The 16,845-nt window shown below is 33.4% G+C and overlaps 1 protein-coding gene across 1 annotated transcript; it reads left to right on the top strand.

The window, feature by feature from the left end:
* The first annotated feature begins 14,042 nt into the window (after window positions 1-14,042).
* Window positions 14,043-16,119, top strand: YUC8 (Flavin-binding monooxygenase family protein). Its single transcript, XM_021424701.2, has 3 exons — window positions 14,043-14,878; window positions 14,973-15,344; window positions 15,614-16,119. The coding sequence occupies exons 1-3, from the start codon at window positions 14,204-14,206 to the stop codon at window positions 15,839-15,841; spliced, it is 1,275 nt and encodes a 424-aa protein (XP_021280376.1). The 5' UTR covers window positions 14,043-14,203; the 3' UTR covers window positions 15,842-16,119.
* Window positions 16,120-16,845: the final 726 nt, after the last annotated feature.

Consider the following 16,845-nt stretch of genomic DNA (forward strand, 5'->3'; position numbering starts at 1 on the left):
AGAGGGAGAGAAACAGAGCGAGTTAGTAGTAGAAATTCACAAAGAATGAAAAAGACATATATATTGATTTCTAAATTTCAACCCAAACAAAGGGAGAGTCAATCCTCATCCTAACCGTTAGATTAATCAACGGTTACAACGAAATAATAACGATATCCAAAAAGAAGAAAACGATTTCAACTATCATTATCAAAGAGAAAGGACAAGCTGCAATGTGGACAAAACAGGAGGCCAAAACTAAGACCCAAAGCGTATATATACTAATAATAAATGAAAAGCGACATGTAGATGAACACAGAATTTTGTTTGAATTAGGAGGCTAAATACTTGTCTTGGCAATCCATGTGAATAGCCTGTGGGCTATGGGAATGGCGGAGCAGCTTCAGCTCCTGCACAAGGGAAAGTCTTACCCTTGTGCCTCTGGGGCCATGCTTTACACTTGAGCCTATAGGAGTTCCAGGACCACCCCCTTGTATTAATCCTTCCTACCACCACAACTGTTATTTCATTTAATTCCCCCTCCGGATCTTCTTGGTCCCACTCCACCCGCCATGTCAGCTGCCGACTTGTACAGCTGGCAATGGCAGGTCCCAAATTCGGATTAGGCCGGATGTACATAGAGGATAATCAAGGATACGATGGTTGGTCCATGACCTTGTGCACCTATACTATACACATCTGCTTCAGCTGCTGATTACTGATTGGACCCAACCCCATGCCATCCACATGCATCATACACCCCTCTGCCTATATTGGGTCCATTTCTTCACATCCAACACTTTTTTTGTCTTTTATTTTCTCTTGACAACAACCAACTTAGCTCTTCTGAAAGACTGCCGAGGGAAAGAAGAACTCATTTCAACATATGACGATACAGCCTCAGTCGATTCCTATTCCAACTCTCACTTTCATATCCACCTCTACGTACGGTCTTTTTTAGGTAATTATGGTTTCCAGTATATTTAGCTAACAAGGAAAATTACTTCATGCAAGGACATTTGGATTGTGCTGATGATAAGTTTATAGATTTGGACCCAGGGTTTCATGTACAACTTTCTAAATTGGGCACAAAGAAAGTATTCTCAAAGTTGGATCATAGATTGCGACCACTCGTAAGAGTCTATAGTATTACATAAAAACAACTCTACAACTGAACATTATTTGATCATATAATAAGTTAACCTTTTTATGCACTATAATAGTTATATAGGTATGATTGACATTGTGATTTGGGTATAATGTTGAAACAATAATAAACACAAGCGTTTATAGATGATTCACATCAAGTCAAAACTTGACAAATTAATATTAATTACATAAACCACCTATTAGATGTGACGAATTTAACATTTAAGTTTAATTTGAATGAAAATGAATTTGATCAAAATTATAAATTAAGTTAAAACAAAAAATTATATGATTAAAATTTGAGAAATTAATAATAGTAGGGTGCGCACACACAGAGCGAAGAAAAGTAAGCTGGGTAGGGAGCCGACGTGATTGTTACAATCAAAGTCGCAATCACAACATCAAATTATCCAAAACTTGTGTTTGATTGATTTTATGAAGGTGGTGTGGACCCAGGAGTGAGTTAGTTTCCTTCCTTCTCACATGGCGCACACCATTTGCCTTACCATGTTCGTCCAGGCAAATTAATACTGTGGCTACCGTTCAGTCTGTGGGCCTTCATTTTTGGCTCATAAATATTTATGGGATATTCATAAGGTCCTATGTCTTTGACTTATGAATATATAAACATATATATATTGTCAATTTGATTACAGTATTCACAATGTCACATCCAATACTTAGAAATCTCGAATTTAAATTTTAAGATAATTGAGATGTGATTGTATTTTAAAATTATATATATATGTATATAGTTAGTGTTAGTTTGGTTACAGTATTCACAATTAATGTGACATCCAACACTTAGAAATCTCGAATTTAAATTTTAAAATCATATATAGTGTATTTCGGATTTACGAAATTTTGAATATTTGATTTAACTTAAAAATCAAATATTCAACAAGCAAGCTAGTCTAGGGTACATGGATTTATCATTTTGATTGTATGGCCAAGTAAGCTAAGTCACTCTCCTTGCAGCATGTTGTTACTCATTTTGATAGAGTAAAACTCCAATTACTGTGAATTAAGGGAATTAAGCATATAGAACAAAGAAATGATAGGAACGTGTAGAATTATACAAGTTTAGAATTTAAGAGTGAGGAGTTGGTGGGGGCATGCATGAAGTATTCGTACAAGGCCATTGAAAGTGATGAAAAGGAGTTCATAATTAGGCAGGCTGATGTCAAATTAAGAAGAAAACCAAAGCTTGAAATGGACAAATATCAACTTTGTTTGAACTTCAAAGTTGCCATCAGCTTCATTAATTTTTTGTTGGCAAAATCTGCTGTTCTTTGTGGGATATTTGGTCATGTGTGAATTTGCAATAGCAATAAGGTGGGTTTCTACTTCCATCTCTTTTGCTGATTGCCACCCTCCTCCTGATTAAGAAACTGATGCAATGACAGCCCACTGAATGTTGGCCATTTGTCAATCAATGATTTTATTGGCTTTCGGACCATAATCTCTACCAAAAAAAAAACAAAAGGTGTTTCTCTGGAAAATTAGGTCATCTCTTTTTGGGGTATGCATGTTCCAACCATTTCTTGAAAATTAAATGAGAATACATGAATTTCTCTTTTCATTTTACCCTTTTCAATTAATTTATCAAGTTTTCAAGAATAAACGTTACCACGCAATTTCAAATTAAAAAAAATACAATATCTAAAAAACCTCTTGAGTTACTCAATAAAATTTAAATAAGTTTTTCTTCTTTTATCACGTTAAATCAAGAGTGCACATTTGTATTTTGAGTTAAATAAGTTTTTATAATTAATGGTTAATTAACTATTATTAATTAAAATGTTATTTTTCATTTTATATCATATGATACTGATGTGGTATGTTAACATATTATAAAAGATAATGACTTGATATGCGATATGATGATATGATCATATGACAATTTTACCTTTCATATCATCTTTATGTAATGTTAAATGGATTTAAAATAACTAGTGACATTTTGACAAATGACAATTAGTCGACTATTTTTATTTAATTTAAAATAAAAAATATAAGAACTTAATTGGATATAATAGAAGAATAAGAATTAATTATTTAAATACTTTTAAACAATTCAAAAGTTTTTTCAAATATTATACCAAAAAAAATGACTTTCATATGAAAAAAATGTTAGATTAATGAAAATAAATTTAGATAAATTCCCACTTCGATCCAAGTAGAGAGTTTGTCTACATTATCTGAAATATAATATATAGTGTCACCAATATATGAATTCACTATTTATATATATATATGAAAGAGTTGTTTAATTAGTTGGTCAAGAAGAGGGAATAATTGACTAAAGGCAGCACATGCAAGTTTGGTGCATCAAAATTTAAATAATTTAAGGAAAAAATCTCGTCAATTTGACTAATTTCAATGCCAACAGTCTCATGCAAGTCTCTTAATATTCCATACTTGCAAATTAAAAAAAAAAAAATACCATCTTCCATGTGGTCTTATGTTTTAATCTCACCCTGAAAATATACTCTATGCCCAAATTAACTTGTCTCATGATGAAACTTGAAGCGATTAATTCACGTTCTGGTTTCCATTACAATTCAACCCAGGGTCATGTTCTGCTAAGATCTTGATTCCCCACATATTAATTAATTTTCTAATATATTTTTGTCTGTTACAGTTATTATAGTTAAATTCTTGGTCAGTTAGACTATGAAGCTTTGAATGATTCCCCTTAGAAAACAAGAACAAGAACAAGATATATAGCTTGCTCATAGTCAAAATGTAGCAATTTGGGTCTTAAGCATCACTAGCTCAACAAATTTTCAAACCTAAACTATGTGATTTTCAAAAGATTAAGTTCAAATTACTAATAGAAATTGACTTAAACCCTTATATAGCTCTTAGTAATTATATTCATATCCAATATAAGATGAGGTATCGCACAAGAAAAAGTTTCCCTTGCTGCTTTCCATATTCAATTTCATTGAAATCTGGCAACATTCATAGTTTTTGGTGATGGGATATTCAACTACATATGTTTTAAGCAAAGAAATTTGCTTGTAGCAAAAGGAGTCAACAAAACGGTTGACTCGTACACATGTTCAAAAGGTTGTAACATGAAGCCCCTTTGACTTAATTTCTAGGGGGGGGGAAGCATATACAAGTAATTAAGTTTAATTACGACCATCACATGGACATGGAAGATGGCAATCAAATTTAATTTTGGGCGGTTTTGGATCATTCTTAAGCTACCATCAATCCTTGCCCTCAATTCTCTCTCTCAATACACTGACCGCCCTTTGATATATATATATATATATATAGTGCCTCCCATGTGCTACAAATAACACTACGTAAACGCCTTACAAACTTATAAAACGAATATTTATGGGGAATTTAATTCAAAACATTTCTTCTTCAATAATAACTAATCTCGTCTGCCAAAAAATAGGGTTAATTAATCATGTGTTGGAGGGGACCAAGAGCATGGAATATGCAGCTAGCTCGCTCGCCCTTCATCGACGACGAGGGAATGTGCATGAATCTTGTTGATGCTAACACAGCCACGTCGACATTTCGGTTTCTCCAGCATCTTACCTTAATTACCTGCTTTGGCTTCTGCCCCCAACAACCTTGAGATTCTCAAACACGATTTAGAGTTTAGATACTATATTTGCCTCTCCCCCTCTTTAATATTATCCACCTTGTGAGAATTTACTTGGAAATTGGACGTTAAACAATTCAATTTCCAGCTTATATTCTCCATGCTAGTTAAAGTGCTACACTAATAAAAACCAAGTTAAAGTGCTACAATAGCTTTGTGGTGGGGATAGTCAAGGAAGAAGTGGAAATTGGTATTAATTAAGAAACTTAACCATAATTAACAAACAATTAAGTTTACCGTAATGTGGGAAGAGCATATACTTTGACTTAATTAATTACTATATATAACATAAAAACTTCATGTGACATGCATGCATAGAATATATGGAGAGAAACCCCTTTTAAAGTGCTAATTAACTAATCCCATTTAAAAGGGGGGTCACCACATGTTCAACCCCTAATTTCAAACCCTAATTCCCATTTTTAAATTGAAACCTTCTCTCCATCCCAACTTGGAAAATCCAAATCCATGTGTGTTGGTTTTGGGGGTTTTGGAAGGAGGGGCGGCACCTAGAATTGACAGAAGCCTCACCATATAAAATAAGGTCAATTTTTTTTTTTAGCTTAGAGTTACAAATAACAAAAAAAAAAGAAAAAGAAAATGGGGCATCATTGCCACATGCAAAGTTTTGGTTGCGCAAGGTGCAATGCCCCTAACATGGTATCTGGATAACTTCGAGTCCTAAAACACAGAGAGAGATGACTTCAAATGTCATTCACCTCAGAAACTGTTTACCGACCTCATCAACCGAATATGGCCGTTGGGATTTGTTTCTTAACAAAAATTAAAAAAGAATTAGACATGAAGTCACAAGGGGGAATGAGGTCAGCCACTTTCAAATTAGTTCAATGATTTGGATCATCACATCAACAATGCAATATATATATCCCTCATTAATGCCTTTCTATTATTTACATACTCTTGTTTTGAGTTTTGACTATATGTTTTGGTTTATTAATTTATTAAGTAGTATCAGCTTTCATGTTCTCTTCCATGTGATTAACTAAAACAAAATATAGTTTTTTGAAGGTTATAATGTCAACTAATTCCTGCATAATTCTCAGTTTAGGTGGCTTTGCACTAATTTAATTTTAAGAGCTTCTCCATATTGTTTTGGATAACTGTTAGTCATAAGCTTATGCATATATTATGCCTGTTAGAACTTTCTATTAATTACAATTATTAAAACATTAACAAAGGGAAATATATATTTTTGCTATCCTAGCTAGAAAAATGATAGCTACAATGGATATAGTTGGTCCATATTTTGTGATGGTTTCCTTCTTTTTATTGGTATGGCCATATGTTTTAAACATTAAAGAACAAAAATCCTCTATGTAAAGGGCACACTCAAGGAAGGTTCTTATTTCTTACGCTTTTCAATACAAATAATATACGTCAATTATTCCAAAATTACTGATTTGGAAAAAATAAAATAAGTGTACACATTGAGAAAAGTATGCAATCTAATTACACATATGCAATGAAAGTTAAAATTTTCTCAAAAACAAACTCATATATATATTTCTTTTAATTAGAAGAAAGAATATTCAAATCATGCTCTTTAAACAGAAAATCATGTATTAATTAATGAGTTAAATGCTCAAATGGAAAGATCATACTTGATTTGTTTAGTATCTATAACGTTAACTCAAAGTAAGAAGATGACATATCTTCGAAACCTAGATATCAACTTCAAATAGGCTTAAAGACTTTGATTGTCAAAACCTTCGAGCACGAAGAGCAAGGGTTACCACTATTTGTTCAAATGTCCAATTTGAAATGGTGATCCGTACAAATGCAAGTGAAAAAATTTCCAAGGGGAAGGGGAGTCTAGGCCGAAATCTAGTGCTAGCTAGGGAATGTTCTTGTTATTGTTATGTGTCTAATAGGTAGTCTAAACACTCTTATTTTAGGCCATTACAATAATTCTAATGCTAGCAGGATTTACTTAATTTTTACACTATTTATAAAATAATTCCAATCAAATTGAACTTTTCAATTAAATCTTTGAAATTCTAAACTTCTCTACAATTAATTCCAATCTAATTCTCCATTTTAATTTCTCACATTGTTATTCTTAATGTGCGTGACCCATTAAGTTCTTAATATATTAATAATAAATATGAATTATAATTTTAAGTTGAAAAGAATTAGATGAATTTAATTTCTTTGCATTTATCATCAATTTTGAATTGATTAATTCTCATTTATAAATCAAAATTGACATCTAACAATATGTCATGATCATCAAAATATTAAGAAAAGTTAATGTGATTCAGCTCAACACCTCAGTGTATAGTTTTATCATGTAATTCAATCCTTTTATTAACTAGTCTCTAGGCAAGACATCGATCACGGTTCAATGTATACTCTATAATTTTTTCCATGTTAGCTCTTGAAGCTAGTCATTAACTCTTTATTTAACTCAAAAAACTCTTTTTCTGAATTTTTATTTTGCTTTGGCCAATGACTTCCTTGAGTTAATATATGTTAAGAAACAATGTGATATTCCTCTCAATATCAATTGGGATGATGAATTCTATATAGATTATGATTCATTTGTCTCAATATGCATCATGTTATAACCAAAATTCATCCCATACCATATCCTTTCCTAGTACTACATATGTTAGTATCAAAATATAGCACGCCATATACAAAACAACTTGATAATTTCAAATTTAAGGATTACTTGCGTAACTATCATATGAGAAATTTGTTTCCATAGGCATTTAAGTATGATATCAAATGAAAATTTTATAGTGGGTTATGTTCAGTGAACTAGTTCATGTAATAAATATCTACATGTTTGTTCAAGTATCCATATACATTAACTTATGTGATCAGTTGCTTTTTTTTACAAGTGAAGAATATAATTATGTGTCAATCTCTTGACTTTATCAATGTCACGTCTTGATAAAATATCGAATAGGAACATTTAAAAATAAAGCTACGATACAATAAGAAACACGTTACAATATTTTTGCAAAGCATTTTTATTTCACGAATTTTATCTTTATAAGTAAATAATAACTATTATAAATGAAATTATAAATAAAGGAAATCTTTATTGATAAATATAATACTTAATTAAAATAATAAAAATGTATCTATATACCCAACCAATTAGATATTGGGCATATATTAACTCTATCATTAAGATCCATGCTAAATCAATGCGTTTAGACATTTGACTTAATTTTATTAAGAATTTGATGAAAATGATTAATGAATCTTACATATCTAAATTTTCTTCCTACGTAAATTAGTTCAAGAAATACGTACACTTGTATTTTTCTTAAAAATAACATACTATTTGTCACATTATTGTCATGACATTAAATCATTACATTAGCAGCACCAATCTAGGACCTTGAATGTGAAATTATTAGATCAAAGAGATAATAATTTGATACTTATATTTGTATAAGTAAATCATTCATGTAAAAGTTGAATTCACTCTTCTTTCTATTTTCTCTTAAAGTTTGCATATGGTATGCATTAATTTAAATGAAAAAAAATACTTGAATATTTGATTTAATAGTTGGCGTTTTCCCTAATAAAAAAAATTAGGTTTGAATCTCTCCATCTCTCAATATAAAAATAATAATAATAATGAAGAAAATGATACCCAATCTTTTATATTGAAGTGATTAATTTACCAAAGAGAAGTGCTATATATCTTTCATGCTAGATTTTGCTGCAAGATGCAAGCAAGATGAGAGACAACTAGAAGCATGTAAATTAAATATGTCAGAATAGCTAGATATATGGTTTTGGTCTTGTTCAATAGAAAGAAAACTGACAGAGCATATTCATGTCACAAACCTACAATGAACATGCATATTCGAGCATCTTACAGCACAAACCCTTCTTCCTCAAAGATTTTATTCTTTGGAACAGGGTGTAATATTCATGTAAATTCTTGGGATTAAAAGCACAAAAACTAAGCTAAAATTCATGTATTCCTTCCCTCTCAAATAAATAGCAAATAGGCAATTAAGCGTTTCATATATAATTGATGGAAAACTAGCTAAGCTGATTCCATGCCAATTTGCTCTAAACAAATGTTTGGTGACAATGTTGGCATCATCAATATGCCTTTGACAAAAATCCCATACAAAAGAATTGCTCATATTATTGTTTTGGTGCCAATCATTTTTACTAAGATTTGTGTTCTTCTCATATCCAAAATGAATCCAAACACATGCAAGAAATATTTTAACAGGAATTAATTAGTGCTACATTACTATTGTCCTGTTGCTAGTGTATGAGTGAGAGATTTAGTGGGTCAAATGAGATAAAACATGAGAAGGGTTTCCTGTTTTTGGAGCAAGAAGATCTTCTAAATCTTTCTAAGCTTCCAATGGCTGCTTAATGGAAATTAAATAATTTAAAAATGAAAAGGTTTTCTGATGTTCTCATATAGATTTGTTGATGAAATTTTTTTCTTCTTGTTTAATTGGGGTTTCTCATTTATTCTTTGGGAGCTCTCATGTTGCCATGTGCCCCCATATTCTTTTTACCTTGTACTTTATTTTATGTATATGCATGCAATTGAAATGGTGAGATTAATCAATTCTCACTTTGATTTTTCTGCCATTTGACTATTAGTCTTTCGTTAAAATAATTAGCTAAGACCAAACACTTCCAATTTAATTAACCCAAGTTAATTATTTGATAATCTAATTCACTGTAAACCCTAGATCAAATTGTCGGAAGTAGAATTCAATAAAGATGCTTCTTCTTTTTTTTATTTAGATTTCGTTTAGTTTTGTTGGTACTATTGTTATTTGCTTCTTCAAAAAAATTTTATTATTAACTAAATTATCTTTTTGGTCACTGAACTTTTCAATTATTTTTTTTTGGGTTTAATTACTCAATTTTAAAAAATAACATTTTGGTTTACCAACATTAATAGGTGTTGTCATTTTGAACTCATCTATTAAAAGATAATAGACCACATCATCTGCTCTTGTTATGTGAACATGTCCAAATGGCAAGAAATTTTTCCAAAGTTTTTATTTCCTTTCTCTTAAAATTCTTCATTTTTAATTTTTTTAATGGTTGAGTGACAAAAATAGTAATACTTATAAATTTTCGTGATCAAAATGTTACTTCTAAAAATTAAGTGAACCAAAACAGAAAGTCTCCAAAAATTAAGTGACAAAAAAAGTAATTCATTTTTCTCATAAATTGTTTCTTGAAAAGCTACCTTTAATACTTTTCCAATAATTATATATTTTTTGTAAATATGGATAAATACAATATTAATGAAAATTGGGAAAGTGTGGAATATTTAACTCTTGAACCTCAATTCTCTTTTAGTGAATTTACAAGAATAAATGTTTTTAAATTCTGTTTGGTACGTTGATATTTTTGTAATAGTAAATTTACAAGAATAAAAGTTACCTTTATACTTTCCTAATTGTTGGGTGGGCAAGTAAGTGGGTTATTTTTTATACAAAGATGAATAATAATAGGGAGGGTATAAAAAGTTTCAAGTAGTGGCTGCCATGAGTATGCATCCTCTATAGTTTATATACGGAATCTGAGAGGGAGAGAGAGCTGAAAAGTTCTAATTATTGAAAATTATGGAAATAGAACTTGCAATCTTTTGGGGCCCTCGCTTAATCATGAATTGAACCTAACCTTGGAACTTAATTAATTATTTAATAACTTGTGCAACTAAGTAAAGATATACGTTTTCTCATTTGGTTGACCCAAGAAAAGAAATCTGAAAGACGTGTGGACGGACGCTACCAAATTAACTTTGTAAAAATTAATTAGAAAAATACAAAATATAATGAATAATGACAACAAAGAAAGATTTTTCCTTAATTCAACTGGTAGCTCTATACTTGCATTGACCTTATCTTCAATTTGAGTACTGTCCTCATCTTGTTATGTTTTACAGCAAAATATATATTATAATGAGTACTCCATTGACAACTAACTATCACCTCCTAATTGGATGCTAATCAATAACTTGTAATTGAGCTCAATCTCTCTCGCATATACAATTCCCTGTGATGAATAAAAGGAGATTATATATGTAATGCTACAAAATTATAAAGGAATGATGAAGAAAAATAGTAGTGAAGAATATTGTATGATGAAGCAAGTAGATAAAGATGATAGCTAGGTAGCTATTGCATGTAATTGGATTCATGATCACCTTTGACTACATATATATAATGTGCTCGACCCTTAACGCTGATTCTAAACTAAATATGTTTGTTGCTAAATAAATAGTACAGCCAAAAGTAAAGAGTGCACACATACATATATATTATAGTACTAACTATTGTTGTTTTTCATAGAAACTCTTTAACTTTCTGCTTAGTTAAGTTGGCAATTGAGGTTCCAGCTAGGTGCAAGAGTAGTGTAAACTTGGTGAGAAGCCAGTTCAGTGACTATATATATATATATATATGCCAATGATTTTGCCTTTCTTGAACTTTTCATTACGCGTGACTGAAACTATAATTATAGATTTTAGCAAAAGCATTTTGGGGGTTAATATATAATCTAGATAGGGTTGGCACTATTTATATATAAAGATGTTCTACCCGAAACGCGCTAACTTCCCCTACCAAAGTGTATACACCGCCGACTGCTCACAAAAGTTATCGAATGAAACCTCTGTGATCTTGCTATAAAGGAATCGAAATTCTTTCTTTTCTTTTCCTTTTTCTTTAAAAGAGAAAAGAAACCCATCAATCCCATCCTAAAAGTAGAAAACGCTGCCTGGTGGTGGAGCAATGCAAGGCTGGTCACTTGGTGTGTGGGAGGCTCTGGGGATAACAAAAATAAACATATCCCTATCAGATATCATGCATGGGATATGAGTAAGTTTTATCTCTCTTTCATATCTCTTTGTATGCTTGCATTTGGAGGCTTGTTTTTAGTTGTTTATATTAAGTTGTCTTGAAGGGGGAAATGGATAGCAAAAGGTGGGAACGGTGATTCTGCTCATTCTCCGAAATGATTTTAAAATGGTTAACCTTAGAAACGCCAAGCTCATAGCTCTCAATCTTTTCATGAAAAGGAGAGACTACATGGAATTCAAGGTCCTCAATGCACATGCAGCCCTCTGTCCTTCGGTGCCCCTTCCCTCTCATGAATTTGGTTTTTACTTATCAACACCATTAAGTGGGTGGGGCTGCCCTAGCTTAGCTACCTCCAACTCCAAATTTTTCATATAATCATAAACTTGTACTTTGACAGGCCTATTCCAGGAAAGTACAAACAACCCCTAAAACCTAAGCATTCAACTAATCACCATCATAATCAGCATAAAAAGTTCACAAAAAAAAAAGAGCTCTGACACCCTCACTTTACAAGGCAGGCGTGCGTGTCAAACTCACAAGCATTCACCGAAAGCAACAATGCTCATCGGCCTTCCACGTACCTTGAATGAAAACATAATTAGGTTTTGGTTTGATCATAACAAAGGTGTGTATTCATGCTTTGAACCTATATTATCCTAGTACTTCACAATCTTTTCCATGCATAAAGAATATTCCCTCGAACCTACATATTTTTATCCAATTTCGAAGTTTTTTCCTCATTGCTCGAGGTCTGCGAGATATACAATGCATTATATATTATTGATTTCAAACCATTTTCTCTTAAGTAATTCTTTAACAGAATAAAAATCATAAAAGTTCATGAAAGCTAAACTATTTCAAAGGTGTAAGTTTGAAGTCAGATAAACCCTAGCTATCTAATACCAAGCAAAAAAGACTATAACAAATATATATATATATAATGATATGTTTTGGCATCTCACAGTTCCTCTCCCCATCTTATTTTTTGCAACCTTTATCGACCATGCAAAACGTAAGCCTAGAAACACAAACAGTTAAACAAACGTGGCGTGAGTGTGTATAATTTGGCTAATAGCACAGATTTTTTTTAATGGGGATTGGAAAAGTGGTGTGAAAGTTAGTAAACAAATTGCATAGGGACAGGAAACGGGGTCGACAAATGGCGCAAGGGTGGTGTGGAGGACGGTTGGCAGAATGGGCCTTCGGGGTCGAAACAGCCTTACAAGTCGCAATCCCAAGGCTATGGAGGGGCTGTGTGGGACTGAGGGCCAAAGATTGTGACACTGAGGTCCCTACCCTATTCGCAACTTGGCTCACACACTCCTCGTGGGAACATCGCCTGCATCCTAGTCAGCATCCTCTCTCTGCCACTGGGCCTTCCACTTCCACGGATTTTTTTGTATATTCCCCAAACCGTTTTTATTTATAATTTATTATTGATTATTTATTATTATTAACATTTTCGGCTTTCGGAAACTCCTTAATGGGTCCATAGAATCAGATGAGGATGTTGTGTCACTTTCATTGCTCCCTAATTCTCCCTCTAATCCCTCTCCTTCATCTTTGATTACTGCCTTTTACCTCAAATAAGACAGCATAAACCGCCCTTAATTTCTGCATTGAAGGACTCTTTTTTTCTTTCTTTGTAGCGGTTGAATTCCTTCTTAATGATTAAGTGTGTCTTTTTAAAACGAACAAATTTGCCAAGCATCAAATGGCATCGTCCCAATCATCTTCTCTTCATTCTTAAATGTATTTCTTTTTCTTTTTCTTTTTTTTAAAAAAACTAACAACAGCATTGCAATCATCCCAATCATCTTTTGCACATATTTGCCATGATGTATATCAACAGTTGTGCTAATTGATTGTGAGAGTGCATTTAAAATACTTTTCTTTTTTATATATATGTTATATAATAATCCTATCAAAAATTCACTTACTATTAAGTTGATGGAACATACAATTATTGACATACAATAATATGGAATCTCAAGCTTGGTGGGAAATCTACATGCACATTTTGATGTTGGACATCTAAATCATTGAAACTCTATGTTGTCATTGGTAACCCAAGTATTCTTCCCCCGCAATATTTGCTCATTGTATACCCAGCTACTTGGTATAATAATTCTAAATAAAAACAAAAACAACAATAGTAGTTATTATTATTAAAAGGAAAAGCATTGATCACATCTTCTTTATAGCACAAAAACGTTCTAAAGGAAAGAATAAAATAAATCCCCCAAAAAATGCTAATATTTTAAACAAGTATAATGCATGAGATCTATTAAAATACTAGATAAATTAAGAAAAGGTAGCCATTGGCTTATGATTTGAAACTGGCCCTTTCAAACGCATTAACTCTTGAATGCTATCACAAGGTCCTTTCACACCACCTCCCCTATTTAAGCATCCCCCTACCCTCTCCTCCCTCCAAACCAAGAGCATCCAACTCTCTTCTCAACAAACATCATCTTCTTCTTTTGCTGTCCCGTTTGTGTTCTCCTATATAGACGCATATTTTCAAAAAACGAACTCACTCTTCCACATCCTTCACTCAAACCTATACCACACCAAACAGAGAATTCCCGATTTCTCCCTCAGAACAATGGAGAACCTGTTCCGCCTTGTTGACCAAGATCAACATTTCTTTCAACGTAAATGGACTTTGGTCAATGGTCCGGTCATAGTTGGCGCCGGACCCTCAGGGCTTGCCACAGCTGCTTGCCTAAGAGAACAAGGGGTGCCCTTTGTAGTTCTTGAAAGAGCTGAATGCATTGCATCTTTGTGGCAAAAACGCACCTATGACAGGCTAAAGCTTCACCTTCCCAAACACTTCTGCCAACTCCCCAAACTACCTTTCCCTGAGGAATTCCCTGAGTACCCAACAAAGAGACAGTTCATTGAGTACCTTGAATCATATGCTAAGCATTTTGATATCAACCCAAAATTCAATGAGTGTGTGCAGTCGGCTAGATATGACGAGACCAGTGGCTTCTGGAGGGTCAAGACCGTCGTTTCAAGTGGCTCAAGCAAGACTGAGTTTGAGTACATTTGCCGCTGGCTTGTGGTGGCCACAGGCGAAAATGCCGAGTGTGTGGTGCCTGATATCCAAGGATTGGCTGAGTTTGGTGGTGAAGTTATCCATGCTTGTGACTACAAGTCTGGCGAAAAATTCAAGGGACAGAAAGTACTAGTTGTCGGCTGTGGCAACTCTGGCATGGAAGTTTCTCTTGATCTTTGTAACCACAATGCTTCACCCTCAATCGTGGTTCGCAGCTCGGTAAGTCACCAACACATGCCTTAATTATCAGATATATTCTTTAAAGAGAAATATAACCATGAGATCAAATTCTAATCTCTTTTCCTTTTAAAAGGTTCATGTCTTGCCAAGGGAAATTTTTGGGAAATCGACATTTGAATTAGCTATGGTGTTGTTGAAATGGCTGCCCCTTCGGCTTGTTGACAAGCTTATGTTGATCTTGGCCTGGTTGGTGCTCGGAAACATTGAAATGTACGGGTTGAAAAGGCCATCAATGGGTCCATTGGAACTCAAGAACACCAAAGGAAAAACCCCTGTATTGGACATTGGTGCATTGGAGAAAATTAGATCAGGTGACATTAATGTTGTTCCTGGAATCAAGCGTTTCTCACGTGGACAAGTTGAGCTTGTTAATGGTGAGAAACTTGATATCGACTCAGTTGTTCTGGCCACCGGATACCGCAGCAATGTTCCCTCCTGGCTTCAGGTGAGAAAATGCTCTAAACTCCTCTGTTGAGCTTTTGAACTTTTTGTAATGTGAAGGAATATCTTTTTTACTGAAAAATGTCAGACTATGATTTGTCCTATTTCCTTAAACAACAAATTTTTTTTATCATTTTTTTTTTAAAGTGGGGAAGAAGAAGGAACTGTTTTAAGAACCTTCTACAGACTTTTATTGTAAAATTTTCCATCTTTGACCAACATAGAGTTTTTGGGACAAATGAACTAATCTTGTTTTGGTTCCATGATGAACAGGAAGGTGAATTCTTCTCCAAGAATGGATTCCCAAAGGCTCCCTTCCCACATGGCTGGAAAGGCAGTGCTGGACTCTATGCAGTTGGGTTCACGAGGAGAGGGCTCTCTGGTGCTTCCTCCGATGCCATGAGGATTGCACAAGACATTGGCAAGGTCTGGAAAGATGAAACTAAGCGCCAGAAAAAGAGAACCATGGCTTGCCATAGACGATGCATTTCACAGTTTTAAATTTGTAATCGTCAGAAAAACCAAAAAAAAAAAAGTGTTTCAGCAGCAGCTAGGAAAATTACCTTTGTTCTTTTGTTTTCCTATGGTGTAAAAAATAAAAAATTACTGTACAATACACCAAAAACAAAAAAAGGAAAAGAAACAAAACTGATAGTACAGTCTGACAGAGCCCTCACCGAAGGCCCAATTTTGATTTCTTTGGGCATTTTGTATACTGAGGATGATGAGGCTTTTCTTCTTCTTCTTCTTCTTTTCATACAGTGTTTGTACCATAATTAATTCAGTAATCAAGTTAAAAGGATACAGCTTCCTTTCTCTATATTCCATCATTGCTTTGCCCCTTTTTGTTGATTGGTTTCAAGATTGTATTCAGAGTACTGTTATGCAAAAAGTTCAATCAACAAATTCATGACTTTGACATAGCAAAAGCCTCAAATCTCAACCGATAAAAAGTTTCCCCTAAACCTGTTACTCCCTTGATTCTTCCTTATTCAGCTGAATCTCTCCCTTGACTTAAGTTTCACAATTTAATTGATCAAATCTTAGATTAGGAACAGTTTTTTCCCTACCACTGTCTCTTGGAAGGTACATGACACATGCTTAGAAATAACCATCAAACTATTGTGTCAAGGTAAGGGCCACTGATTCAATGTTTCAGATTTGCAAGTTGCCCCATAAACGTCTATCATCATAGATGGGTAGGACCCATGATCATGAGGGACGATGGAACCCAGCTCCCACCATACCCACCACCTCCTTGTTTTCTTTTGAGGATAGCCAAACTCTAAGATGGGCTACACATCACTATTCCCTTAAATATTATTATCTTTTTCATTGACCAACTTACTGAATAATCTAGGCTTAAAAGTCTGATGCCTTGCACATGGATGGAGCCTTGAAGCTTTCATGGGTAATTACAGTTAGATCTTTTCTGTAAAGTATATTCCATAACTTGACAAGTGAGAGCTAATTCATGAGTTTATGTGGTAATGAGCTGTTCAAAT

The sequence above is a fragment of the Theobroma umbraticum genome, unplaced genomic scaffold (assembly GCF_002168275.2).
Source record: "Theobroma umbraticum cultivar Fairchild unplaced genomic scaffold, ASM216827v3 scaffold_4.1, whole genome shotgun sequence".
NCBI classification, from domain to species: Eukaryota; Viridiplantae; Streptophyta; class Magnoliopsida; order Malvales; family Malvaceae; genus Theobroma; species Theobroma umbraticum.

What these genes read in the sequence shown, in the direction of transcription:
- YUC8 (XM_021424701.2), top strand. Translation starts at nt 14,204, where the DNA reads ATGGAGAACCTGTTCCGCCTTGTTGACCAAGATCAACATTTCTTTCAA. An exon ending in CAATCGTGGTTCGCAGCTCG is followed by an intron (nt 14,879 to 14,972) that starts GTAAGTCACCAA and finishes TCCTTTTAAAAG; the next exon opens with GTTCATGTCTTGCCAAGGGA. An exon ending in ATGTTCCCTCCTGGCTTCAG is followed by an intron (nt 15,345 to 15,613) that starts GTGAGAAAATGC and finishes CATGATGAACAG; the next exon opens with GAAGGTGAATTCTTCTCCAA.